Consider the following 14,305-nt stretch of genomic DNA (forward strand, 5'->3'; position numbering starts at 1 on the left):
TTTCACTGATCTCAGTGAGGAGATCATTGAATAAAATCAAGAGCTTTACAGTTCCACAAAGTTCCGTCTCATCACTTTCCCTGGTTTTGGTGTAAGTGCAAACTAAAATTCTTTGTTAATTTTTCTGCTCTTGACATTGCCTTGAGCCCTGGAGGTTATTTTACAGACTGCCTTTTCAAACAAATATGACAAAGGAACCACAGCATGTAGAATAAATATTAGGTGTCAGGAAAAGTACACGCACACTTACAACAGGAACGACACTAGTGTTTGAAGTACAGGTCTACACTTTCAGATGTACTGCACATCAAGCCTCTGTGTTCTTAAATTAATTCAGGAATGGAAATCCTGTAGGCTGAGAGCAAAATGAGCTGATTGACATTAGGTGGAGGCTGAAAAGGCTGAATATAGGGCATCATAAAGAGAGACATCATTTATCAGTATGCAGAGCTGTGTTTTTATTTGAGACTCTTTATGTAACATCTCAGTTTAAGATTTGCAACATTCCCAAAAGCCAGAAAGCACATCTAAAAAAAAATGTTACAACTAATTTTACTGTCTAGAGCTGGCAAGAGACAAATGTTCCAGATTTTTGTTAAATAAAGGTAAGGTCCAAAGAGGGAAAAATATCAAGTGTTTTCAATTTGATTGCCTCACAAAAACATGAACATTGGTTGCTTCTACAAAAATAAAACATTATATTAATTACATTTATTGCAAACCTTTTTAAACTCTGGCTTCCTGCAATATCTGAACATGTTTACTATGGTATGAAGAGTTTCTGAGAAATATTGTGGGTTCTGTTAATTAAAACACAAAATGATTTCAGGTTTATGGAGAAAATCAAATTCTATTGCTATTCTAGCACTAAACATTGGTATGTGTGTATCATGACATGTTGGATCATTCAAAAAGGATGGAATTCAAAGGGACAGAGAGCTGAATATTTCCTAATATTTTAATATTTCTTTGTGTCATAGTTGTATTTGAGGACCCTTGATTTTTTTCTCTGGACCCATTAAGAAATCCCTCAGGTTGTTCCCCACTGTGACAGAGTGACTGACATAACTTCATGCTGATTTTTCAGAATATAACATCCATCCATTATCTATATGCTGCTTTATCCTCATTAGGGTTGTGGAGGGGGCTGGAGTCTATCTCAGCTGACTTAGGGTGAAGACAGGAGACACCCTGGACAGGTCACCAGTCTATCACAGGACAACACAGAGAGACAAACAATCACGCTTGCATTCACACCTATGGACAATTTAGAGTTACCAATTAACCTGAGCATGTTTTTGGACTGTGAGAGGAAGCTGGAGTACCCAGAGAAATTCCACACATGCACAGGGAGAACATGCAAACTCCATGCAGAAAGATCCCAGGAAGGCGGGGATGCGAACCAGGGATCTTCTTCTAGCTACAGTGCAAAAGTGCAAACCACCAAGCCACTGTGCAGCCCAGAATATAACATTTAAACTGAAAAGTATATTGCAACATAAAGCATTGCTTATTGTGCCGGCTGTCCTTCCTCATGCTAAGTGCAACACCTTGAGGTAAAAGTGGTGCTGTACGTGTGCTATTAGAAGTCATAATGATCAGCTAGAAGGCAGAGTTTGATGTCAGTGCCTCAAGTTGGTTGCCACTCCTACTTCGTGTACAAAGTTAATACATTTCCAAGCTCAGAGTTAGGCCAGGTATGTAACACCTGACCTTATGCTGAATATGAAAACATATGTGATTATAATATATATAATAATCAATTGTCAGCCAAACAAAACTTGTCTACCATTGAAAACTCTATTTGCCACTACAAAACCTTGTCTCTAAAGAGTGTAACCTGAGCAGGGAACGAGGCGTTGGCCATAGAGTGGCACTAAAGGGGGTTGATACCGCTTGGCATGATGCTGGACGACAGCCCTTATTCATTGTCAAAGGGGCTGCTATTCACAATGGAGAAAACGATGAAATGCTACCATTATAGTGGGGACCAAAGGGCCCTGTGGCAGCCTGATACCTGATCTCCTCTTTGGCTCTGGCCTCCTTTTGTCAGAGTATTTCATATCTGACATACCCACCCGAAAAAAGCACTGAATGTTGGAGCAGCGATGGACCTGAGACTTGGCGGCGTAGCACTCAGACATGGGGAACAAACAGACCATTTTTACAGCACAGCAACTAGATGCCTATCAGGTTGGTGTCAGTCCTGTTTCTGTCTGAATGAGACCTTCAGCCTCTGTCTGGGTAAATTGTGCTTCTCCTATCAGTAGCAGGATGCGTCGTCTGTAAAGAAGGTTGGTCAGACTTCTTAAGACTTTTTGGTTAATTAAAAAGTAAGAACCTCCAGATTAATGCAGTGCAACGCTACATGGGTAATGCTGTACTGGGTAGGTCACTGCTTTCCTGATGGAGCTGCCGATTTGATTTTGTTTTTCACAGCCCCTAAAACTGCTGTCTGCTAATATCTGTCTGTAACCGTTCAAACTGGTGATATGCGCCCCAAAGTTAGCGACAGGATGCCTAAACATAATGTCATTTTTAATAGAAATGCTTGAAACTGGGACTTATGCATTAGAAAATTTGTGATGAATGGTATTTGCTCAGGTACTTGATCTAAGTGACTTTACTTTTACAAGCAAATAATATATTTTTCATACAGATATTGTTATAGAAAATGTATGGATTTGTTATGGATTATATAGGCAAATTTTCCAAAACTATATATGCTGAATTAGCTCATTTTGATTGACGACAACATTGTGATAACTAATAAATAATAATAACATAGTGCAGACAGCGATCATTCTGCATATTGAGTACTTTCACTGTCACTGTAAAATATTTTCTGTTAAAGTTTCACATGCTGTTTGTAAAGTGTGATATTGTTCTTATTACTCTGATAGTCCTATCATCACTGTATAAACATGATTAAGCATTGCCCTGTTTGACAACAATTACTTCCCTATGTTCTTGAAATCAATTTCCAAGCATTATCTGATTGTATTTGCAGGACTGTACATATTTTACAAGAAAAGAAATTCTCAGGTAAGTGTGCAATTATTTGATTGATTCTTACTGTTAAACTGGACCACAAAAAGATGTTCTGTACATATGTTTAAGATACTGTGTTTTAATGCAGTGACATTAAATCTCATTCCTTCTGAATCGTTGCTTACGTGGCACACCTGACACAGCTGAATTTTGTTCTATTCTGCACCATGCTGTAACTCTAAACTACACAATCAGGAGACCTGTCCTGCTATGGGGCTCGCTACCAATGAGATCACTTTCAGAACTTTACTGTACTGAAATTTGTCAGATTTTCTTTTAGGTTTCCAGTGTTTCTATGAAAACAAAAGCTGTAGCTGAATTGCAGGAATTTTCTAAGTTAACTTTTCTTTATGATACAAAACTAGATAGTACAGAAGATATACTGTAACTCAATATTGAAAGAAAATTCTTTAAACCTTCCCTAGACTGTTCTACCGCTATCGGGATTTGGCACCACAGCTCGTTCCTCTTGACTACACCAACCACCCAGATGTGAAGCTACCATATGAGCTGATTGGCAGCATGCCAGAGCTGAAGGTAGACCCACTGGTCCACACACACCCTGCAGACCCGCTGTCTCCCTGTGTTCCCAATGCATAATTAATGACCAACTAATCGACAGAATTCTTTGAAAGGTTATATGTAAGCCGACTCCTTTAAACTTGAAGAATGCTGGTGGGTCCCAGAGGGCACACTTGTTGGAAATAGGCCAATTATATGCCTCCTTACATGATGACAAGGTAAACAGGTCTGTTAACACACTGGTTCCTGACGTGCCCTGAGAAAGGGAGAGTGATCTGATGAAGTTTTCACTTTCCCTCAAAGTCATTCATTACTTTAAATTTCCACTTTTTGCAGCATTAATGGAGAAAAACAAAAATCAGGCAGGAACACATCAGTCAAAACAACAATTCTACAATTTCATTTAGCAGATGCTTTCATCCAAAGCGATGTACATGTGAGAGTAGATACAGCACAAGCAAGGATCTAGTCAGGAGGAAACAACCTGGATAAGAGCCATAAAACAAGCTCAAGTCTGATAATAGGACTGCGGTGTCTACAGGCAGTGCAGATGTACTAGGATTTTTTTATTTTGCGGTCTCTCAAGTGCAAAGGTGTTCACTTAAGAGCTGGTGTTTAGTCTTTTCTTTAAGACTGAGAGGGATTCTGCAAATCGAACAGCATTTGGTAACTCGTTCCACCAGAGTCTAGCTATGGACTGGCCCTGTTGTGATCGTATGAGGGGCCTTTTGTTGGCCGAGCGTAGTGAGTGGGAGGGAATGTAGACCTGAATGAGAGAGTTCAGGTAGGAGGGAACTGTTTTCATCACAGTTTTGAATGCAAGTGTCAGAGTTTTGAATTTTATCCAGATAGCAACTGGAAGCCAGTGAAACGATCTGAACAGCGGGGTGACATTTGCTGTTTTTGGTTGGTTGAAAACCAGACATGATGCTGAATTCTGGATCATCTGCAGAGGTTTGACCGTGCATGCAGGGAGGCCTGCCACTAAGGAGTTGCAGCAGGTGATGCGTGATATTACCAGAACAAAACACAATCTTGTAACAATCTTGAACTCTGATCTTAAACTCACTAAGTTTGGAGCACAGGAAAGCAACCATATCCATCAAACACAGCTCTATTTGTTGTAGTTCTGTGTGGGTTGACAGTTTGACATTCAATCAGACTGTCATGTGGGTTGTCCCCTCTGTCCAGGATAACCCATTTCGTCAGAGAATCGCTGAGGTTTTCTCTGAGGACGGAGAGGGAAACATGACTCTGGACGACTTCTTGGACATGTTTTCGGTCCTCAGTGAGATGGCTCCACGTGACCTCAAGGCCTACTATGCTTTCAAAATTTACGGTAAAATACTGAAGTTCCAATAGGGTTCACTGTTGCACAGATCCCACTTGTCATGGTACAAAAACAACGTAAATACTTATCATTCAAACTCAGCATGTAGTGAAATACTAGAGTAATCCTTTCTATTGCCACAAACTGAGCTTGTAAAGGTTAGAAAATGGAAAAATCAACACATATCATTGCACAAAATAAAAAAAATATTTCATGCTTTTATATGTTAAAGTGGCCAAAAATTAATGAACAGAAATGTGCAGTAAGTTCACTTGCATAAACTTTACTAAAGATCAGTTAGAATCTGGCCAAATTCCATAGTAGAGCAATCCAAAGAGATATATTTAGACTTTGGAAAGAGAAGTGCTGTGTGAAACGTGCTGTCAAAAACAGTCATAGACCAACACCCATTGTATTTTACCAGGTTTTATAGATGCGGTTTCTCGGACAGTAAAATGAAACAGTTCCTCATTTTCTGCAGCTGACTTACGCATGTCATCAGTTCAAAATGTTGTCTAAAAAATAATTCACATGAAATTTTGAACCATCTTAAAGTCTGAAGCAGATAACACAATGTTAATGGGGCCCACAGTCTACAAGATCCAAAACAGCAGATTGGGATAGAATAGTCATTTACCACATTAACAATGTCTAGACTGTATTTCTGATTCATTTAATGTTATCTTCACTGAGAAAATCTGCTTTTCTTTAAAAAATAAGGACATTTTTAAGTGACCTGAAATTTTTGAACAGTAATGTATGCAATAGAACCATTAATAAACATGGAATTATACATGTTACAAAGGCGCACCTATATGATAGTGGAGCATTGAAGGTGGAGGGGTATGGAGCTGTAAGCATGACGGATGGTGCATGGAATGTTTTAAATGATTAACCAGCTCTTTATACAGGCAACAGGCTTGTCAAAGCCCAGTTTGTGTTTGTAAAAGAGACCCCCCTAATTAAGAAATGCTGACAGATGAAGACATTACATACACATCACCATGGCTATGGGTCAAAGGAACTTTTCATTCATTATTCAGACTAATAAAAAACATAAAGACAGGCATCGGACTTAGAGTTACAGCAGAGCTGTGCTATGATGAACAGGATGGATGACTCCAACAAAGAAGTGAGTGTGTTATGTGGATGTGTTCAATCCATTGAAAGATATTTTAAAAGGTAAAATATCTCTTAATGAATTAAACACATCAAGCTACGGATCAATGTGTTTAATCCATTAAAAGATATTTTGGCTTTTTGTTTTCAATAAGTTAGCATATCATACACCAAATTTACTAAATGGAGGATGCAAAGATCCTATAAAAAAGATCTGTCAAATTCACTGAAAAAAATGTTTGGTAATGTTTGGTAGATAGGATAGAATCTAGATAGTTTTTTTTTCAAATTTTCTTGAAATCAATCAATTTTGCAAAGCACAAGTCACAAATTAAAACTGCTTGGTTTGTCTTTCGTCATCAAACACAAACCAAAAGAAGAAAAAAAAGCATGTCACAATTAGGACTAATTGATTATTTGACTTGTATAAATCTTTCTCTATTTTATTTAATTTTTTTGCAAGATTTCAACAACGACGACTTCATCTGTAAGTCAGACCTGGAGAAGACTCTGAACAAACTGACCCGTAATGAGCTGACAGAGGACGAGGTGAGGATGGTGTGTGAGAAGGTGATAGATGAGGCTGACCTGGACAATGATGGACGTCTGTCACTCGAGGACTTCCAGCATATGATTGTTAGAGCACCAGACTTTCTCAGGTGAGCCAGTAGTAAACCTACACATACAACACATAAAAGCATGCCATTTTATTAGGTATCAACTATTAGCATATAATAGAATAGAATGCCAATAACAAATCCTAACAAGAAATGTACTTATTTCTGTTCACAGCACCTTCCACATAAGGATATGAAGTAATAAAGCAATCAGAGACATTTTTTACCCAGAATAGCACCAGTGGGGGGACTGACAACACTGCAGAATATCTGGAAACTAAGGAAATCTCCACATCGCTAGCAAAAAACGCTTGCGAATATGTGAGAACTGTGAAAATTTTATTTATTTATTTATTTTTTGGTTATGCTGTAACCAAAAACAGTGCTATTCACAAAATTAGTTCTTAACAGGAGCCTATTTCAAACAGCTTGGATTTGCTGTTATATTAAGCCCACATCCAAAAAAAAATTGCAGCTACAGATATAATACCAGTCATGGTGAAACTGCAGGCCTATCATCAGGTGGTGGCATCAGCCAATCCATCAAGATAAGGCTCATTAGTTATGACCATCAACAGTAGATTTGTGTTTTGTATCTAAAGGGTTTCAAGTTGCACTGGACTATAAAAGAGACACATGCCAGAATATTCTAGTGGGTCACAGCAGGCCAATAAAGGAGAGCTATTTGTCATGAAAGCAGTCAAGCACCACTGTTGAAGCACAGGGTCAACTGATAGCAATTTCCTCTGTCACTCAGCCAATAAAAACACTGAATCCAAACGCAGAGGCTGAGTTTTATATTATTTTATTTAAACAAAAGTACACATACCTACAAATTGTAGATACATTTTTATATGGGTTTAGAAAGTACAGTACAATTTAAGTAGATCTCTTTTTTAATGTGATATTTACAATGTTTGTTTGTTTTTTTACCACTTTTTCCAAAAGGTATTACTCTCCCTGTGTACTTCACAATCAATGGAATGAAAATATGGCTGTAAAAAGGGATGTTCAGTATATGATGACGTGATAAGAATCTTAAGAAAAAGATATGATTTAAAAACAAAATCAAGGAAGTATCATTTTCGTTAAAAACGATACAGCTCGAGTCCCACAACAGTCAGCTCCCGATGTTTATGATTTAAAGCTACGGTATCACTCAAACGAGACGACAGCGCTAACTCTTCCTGCTCAACAATCCTCCATCAGGCTCATTTTCACTTGCATTCATGCAGCAATGCAGCCTTCTATAAACAGAGCATGTCCTCTTTTGGCTCAATGAATGACACAGAACAACAACAAAAAAAGCCTGCATATTCAACTGTACAGGTCTACAAGTATGTCTGAAAGTTACATTACACAAATATGCACAGGTCCAAGATTCACAATGCATAGCTCACCTATGACAGAACTGAGTACTAGTGGTTAAGACAAATGGTCATGGTAGTAACGAGGTCCCCAATTATTTGATTTTGAACAGGTGTAGGCAAGCAAAAACCCATTCCTTCTCGATGTGATGCATATTGGAACCTAATTTTCAGACTAACAACAAATGTAGGAAACATGAAAAGCTATGAAAACACCAGAAATACAAATAGTGGGTATGTGTTTGCATCACACATTTTGAAATAAACGTGGCTTATGTTCTTAATGAAATACTGATTAAAACTTGAGTTTTGTGGTCACCTAAGATGCGTTTTGAGCCTCCGGTGCCATCTACCTGTTAAAGGGCTACAATCCAACACAAACGAGAAAATGTAGAATACTACAACTGAGACCTTTAAGCTTCAGTCAAACCAGCTTTCATGTGAGCCAAAAAGATATCAAAATATCAGAAGCATAAGCATAAGTATAGAACCAGAGTCTCAAAAACAATTATATTTTTTTACATACAAATGACTGCATTACAGTTGAAGTAGGGAAACGGTTTTAAGTGACCTAATACCAGGACAGTGGTTTGCTAGCAGTGAAACAGCTAAGAAGTTCAAGTCATGTATAAGTAAGTGTAGTTTAATTTTGGTATTATATGCCCATTACATTACCAATACTCAAAAGATCAAAAATGCCTTTGTTAAATAAGTAATTGCATTGTTGTATCGCAAAACTATCACTTGGCACAGACTACACACAAAACACGATTTACTGTTAAAGTGCAAGGAGAGCTGCATGGACAGAAGGGCTGAAGGGCCTTACAGTGTGAAACCTCAAGTGATTTTAATGTCAAATAACCAGAGACGTCATTTAGCTTAAACGTGAATCAGAGCAACCAAACTAAATGGTTTAACACTTACTGAATTCATACTGAGCTGTGACAATTAGTTGACAGAGAGAAAATAAATGACAACCTTTTTTGTTAATCAATTGCTTTAAGTCAATTTTTAAGGTAGTTTTCTAAAATGAGAGACTTGGCTGCTTTTCTTTGTCTTGTGGGATATTAAACTGAATGCTTTTGGACTTCAGGACATCTACTTAGGCTTTAGGCATTTCTAACTGACATTTTTAACTTTAACGTAAGTATTATTTGCAGGAGTGCTTCCTTTTACACCAATTGAAGAGGATTAATTAAATGACAAAGCATGTATTATACCTTATTACATTGTACGTAAGAGAGGATAGTTAATTATACAGTGAGTACTTGCAGAAATGTTCTAAATATACTTACAAGTGGGTAACAATGCAGTGCAAGCCTCTTTTTTACTTTCATACAATGTACTCAAACATTGTGTGTTTGTGTATATGTATATATATATATATATATATATATATATATATATATATATATATATATATATATATATACATATATATTGCAGACACACACACAACACTTCCTCACTGGTTACTATACCAGAAACAACCTCAACAGAAAGATGTTACTCCACCACAAAATGTTAAGTGTATCTTTTGACAACAGAACTTTACCTGCAGAGACTAAAATCTAGACTGTAGTTCAAGGTACTATAAAGTCAAACTGCCTCCCTGCACAGGCTGAGAAGATTTGAGGGCCGTGATCGGGGCATGATGAAACACATTTTTAGTTACATGAAATGATTGTCGAGGACTACATTCACATCCAGTAGAACTCTAGCAGAAAACCTCCGAATCCAATTTCTCTCTGATCTTGAGAACATCATTGTTGATATTATTCTGAAACGCGGGGAAAAAAAACCTGTGCAACTCTGTTTCACTGGAGTTCAAGCCTATCAGCCTCTGGTCAACATTTGTCACATAAAAAGGGAAAGAGCACTATATTAAAAATAGATCTAAATATCACATTTGTTTTCCAATCCCACAATACATAAGTTAGATGAATTCTCATCCTTGGTTGTGCTACCAGCTATGTCAAATGAGTGCGCAGAACAAAGAAACTAACATCAGAAGTAAGAGCCTGTCTTTTGTGTGAAATGGAACATCTGGATAATGTTCCTAACTGAGTTCTCCACCACGTACTCTGACCTATGAAGACAACAGATCTCTGTAAAATGGAAGAGATGCACCCCTGGAAGCTTTCAGAAGAGGAAGAGAGTAGGGGAAGTCCTCCCCTTGCTGAGAGGATAATGGTTTATGTGGACTGGGAGGACAGGCCATGGTTGGGGAGAAAGAGGAAAGGGGAAGGAAGTGCTAAGAGTGAGCACAGTCCATTTATGTCCAGCCAGCGGGCAGCCAGTATTGAAGGCCTCAGTCCTCAGAGTAGGCTACAGCGGAAGAAGCTGGTCTTTTTTGGAGGCTCGGAAATTTTGACTCCGTGACTGCTTCCCTGTGGCGTGTTACCCTCCTGCAGAATAACAACAACAAACAGGTCACTACTTCGTCATTTGCGAAGTAGCCATGTTTAAATTGTTCAGATAATATCTCTACATAAATCCTCATGAACATTTCCACAAGTTGAACAATTAAAAAGTGTTTTATTCATTACAATATTCAAGAAGTTTAACTATATTAGTAATTATTACATTTATCATTGTCACAGATGGATATTTACAGAACTTTCAGTATCCAATAGTTTTTCCTACCAATTTTGTGTCCATTTTTGATTTAATGTCTCTGGCGAGTGTCAAAAATGCCTGTGAATCAGAACAAATATACATATGGTCAGATTTCAGGCACTTGTTGATCACAACAGTCACAGGGTTCAAAATGGCTTCAGTGATGATTTTGTGATAAGTGAGATAAAATGACAAAGACAGCAGGGATGAGAATGACAAATGGAAAAAAACTCGGAAAATGTCTGCCGAACCCCCACCCCACCCCACCCACCCACCCACCCACCCACCAAAATTCTCATCCCTGAAGACAGATATCGTACAATTTGAACTTAGCCAAACATGATACCAAACTTACACAATGGATGTTGCACATGTTGTCATGCTGGGAATACTCAGTAATTACTAGTTAGATGCTTTAACATAACCTCTGCAGTGTTAAAATAGACAGTGGGAAAACCTGACAGTTAATCAGAAGAGCATACAGGTTGGATTGTAGAGTTAAGCAAAACACTGAATGACCTGCAGCCCACTGAGGTGCAGGCTGTCAAGGCCCACTGACGCTGTAGCTGAAAACTGTTGTGAACGCATTACACAAAATGCCAAGATACGAGGACCGTTCATCTAAACTACTTCACATTTGACAATACACTTTCATGAGTCATTAGCAATATAACTGCCAAGTGTGAAGTAGATTTGAAGAAAGGTTGACTGACACACACACACATACATACACACACAGCAGGCAAGCAAAAATTGAATCCTCCTCAATATTGTGCGTGTAAGAGCTTGATTTTCAAATGAAGAAGACATAAGGAACAATGGAAACAGGCTGATATTCAACATAAATGATACATACAAGTTTATATGTTTGCATTATGAGTTTTAAAGTAACAGTGGCATGTCCTCTTGATAAAATATTAATTAAAATCTGAGTTTCGGTGATTATGTATGATGCATCTAGCTAACAAATTAAACAGTCACAAGCAACATTGCGAATTCTCCTCAAAAAACAGGGGCTGCTTACGTTTTCCACGTTGATGTTGGACTTTGCACTGGTTTCCATAAACTTGATTCCATATTCTAGTGCAAGCTGAAAGAAAATGTGGAAGAAATTACATAAGTTACATTTTACCAAGTGTTCTGACATGTTTTTCATGTAACATCAGTATAATGCACCTCACCTTCTCTCCCCTGTCTTTGGACACCTGCCGCTTGTCATTGATGTCACATTTGTTGCCAAGAACCATCTTCTCAACATCAGCAGATGCATGCTGGATTAAGAATGACAAATTTTGTTACAAAAATGAAAGATTGTGTCATTCATACTTTTAAAGAGGTCGCAAGCATGTACAGTAAATGGGGTTATGTATGGACCAATATATACCTCTTCTATGTTTCTTATCCAGTTCTTGATATTATCGAAAGACTTCTCGTTTGTGATGTCATAGACAAGCATTATGCCCTGTAAAAAACAGAAAATCACGTTGTGACAAATTAATATGAAATACATATAAAATAAATATAAGCTAAAGTGTCTTGACTTCACTATGAAAGTGAATTTAAGTCATATTTGTCTGTGAAGACACCCACCATTGCCCCTCTGTAGTAGGCTGTTGTGATTGTTCGGAAGCGCTCTTGACCTGCTGTATCCCTAAAATAGTGCGACATAAAGAGTTAAGCAACAAACATCAAAAACAAGCTACATACACACTAAAATATTTTTATTTTTAAAACATCCGTCTTCCACAGTACTCCTGGCTTTTCCATTTCAGTTTGAAAATTCCAATGCTGAGTTGTAGTCTAGATGGGCAGAAACAGAGACTTTTGAAAATGATGAGCCACATTTACTTTCTGACTGGTCTTAACTGTCATTACCATAATTTCTCCTACATGTGACGGTTACCAGAAGAAAACAATGACATCAGCTTCAACTACCAGTAGTTAGTTCATCATTGATACTGAATTAGCCACTTTTATGACTTTTTTGCCAACACTGGCAGCTTTTGTGCAGTCCAGGAAATGTATTTTTCACCGTTGCTGTTCTTTGAAATGCAATTATAAAATAAAAACATGTTAGAGTGAATGTAGCCACAGTGTTTGGGGAAATTATTAGGAAAGTTCCCATCAGTTTCTCACTGCACTTAAGTGTGCCAAATACATATTAAGAAGCTGGTTCATAATTACTTTTTACAACAGGAGCTCTTATAGCATGGAAGTATAAAGCTTGGGAATAGGTCAATATAAAGGTATGTCATATCTAGAGTTTATAAATGTTATAAGTTATCATATCTGTTATTTTTAAATTGACAAATGGTACAGATAAAGAGTGAAAGAAATTGGTAAAACTACAATTAAAATTTGATTTTTAAAAAAAATAATTAAAGACTGTTACAGATTAAAGGCTGTGGACACCCCTAATCTGTAACAACCGTAACTTGAGTTAAGGTTTTTACAAACCATACTTTGTAAGGCAAATGTAGACAAAACGCTGTCATCATGATACATTTCCAGCATTGAAGGAATTAAACTTACCATATCTGTAACTTTATCTTCTTGCCGTCAAGCTCTATTGTCCTAATCTTGAAATCAATGCCTGCAGGGATAAAGAAGGATCATGCATGTCAATCATAATGTTAGCTTGCTAGCATAGAATATTGTGACTGCCTCGCTCAGCTGTGACATAAAAATGACACTTGTTGACTACGAATAAACGACAAACAGTAGCAATATGTGTATAAACGATGAACAGTGTATTTACAATGCGTGTATTAATCAACACTAACGTGCTACATAACGGCCTATCCGGTGCCTTGGCAATGGCTAACTGCTAACGTTAGCAGGCAGGAAATCCACCCGGCATGAGTTTATAATACAACACAAACACGTTCACTAATACAAGCGTCTCATACTATTCACACATTAACACTAATTCGCCTTGCCACACGTCATTAACTAGTTAACTATGTTGATGTATTTATTGGTTATTAAGGACATCGAAAAAGTAGTTTCTTTGATTCTAGAATATAGCATAGCTAGCATGCCAGTAAGTAGACGGCCCCGCAGAGACAGTCCATTGGCGTACTGTAAACACACAGAATGACACAGCTCACATCCCCCCAAAAACGCACCTATTGTTGAGATAAACGTTGAGTTGAAGGCGTCTTCTGAAAACCTGAACAGGACGCAGGTCTTCCCGACTCCAGAATCACCGATTAACAGTAATTTAAACAAATAGTCATATGTTTTCGCCATACTTGATATTATTGCGGAAATCCCGCCCGGCGAAGCAGCGATGTGACTAAACAGAAGTAACGCCCCCTGCTGGCCCGGAATCTACCAGCAGTTTATCTGTGACTGGGAGCAGGGGGCGTTCACTGCTCAGCAAGGGAGGGAGGTTGTTCATTGACTGGAGAATTCTAGTTTTAAGATACTTCAATATTTAATTTTTTCTACTATATTACAATATTAATACAATGCAGATTATTACTGAACATGCAGAACATATGTTTGTTCATGTGAATTTGGGTGCCAGTCTATGCAGAAGTTAATATAACATATATGGTAGACAAAGTGGTGATATGGAGATATTCTATGTGACTCTGTATGTTGTGTATTTATGTCTTGTAGGGCTTGTTAAGTACAGTATTAGTGTTAATACATGCATTCATACATACAGTACA

At 37.7% G+C, this 14,305-nt stretch overlaps 2 protein-coding genes across 2 annotated transcripts; one reads left to right on the forward strand and one right to left on the reverse strand.

The window, feature by feature from the left end:
- The first annotated feature begins 1,937 nt into the window (after nucleotides 1–1,937).
- Nucleotides 1,938–7,366, forward strand: cib3 (calcium and integrin binding family member 3). Its single transcript, XM_023280666.3, has 6 exons — nucleotides 1,938–2,193; nucleotides 3,011–3,045; nucleotides 3,477–3,588; nucleotides 4,765–4,912; nucleotides 6,486–6,681; nucleotides 6,815–7,366. The coding sequence occupies exons 1-6, from the start codon at nucleotides 2,143–2,145 to the stop codon at nucleotides 6,834–6,836; spliced, it is 564 nt and encodes a 187-aa protein (XP_023136434.1). The 5' UTR covers nucleotides 1,938–2,142; the 3' UTR covers nucleotides 6,837–7,366.
- A 62-nt stretch (nucleotides 7,367–7,428) lies between these two features.
- rab8a (RAB8A, member RAS oncogene family) lies at nucleotides 7,429–13,938 on the reverse strand. Its single transcript, XM_023280655.3, has 8 exons — nucleotides 13,754–13,938; nucleotides 13,158–13,218; nucleotides 12,216–12,276; nucleotides 12,010–12,087; nucleotides 11,807–11,896; nucleotides 11,650–11,715; nucleotides 10,653–10,703; nucleotides 7,429–10,414 (listed from the first exon to the last, which is right to left on the reverse strand). Exons 1-8 carry the CDS (start codon nucleotides 13,875–13,877, stop codon nucleotides 10,325–10,327), a joined length of 621 nt encoding a protein of 206 aa, XP_023136423.1. The 5' UTR covers nucleotides 13,878–13,938; the 3' UTR covers nucleotides 7,429–10,324.
- Nucleotides 13,939–14,305: the final 367 nt, after the last annotated feature.

Source organism: Amphiprion ocellaris, chromosome 10, assembly GCF_022539595.1.
Source record: "Amphiprion ocellaris isolate individual 3 ecotype Okinawa chromosome 10, ASM2253959v1, whole genome shotgun sequence".
NCBI classification, from domain to species: Eukaryota; Metazoa; Chordata; class Actinopteri; family Pomacentridae; genus Amphiprion; species Amphiprion ocellaris.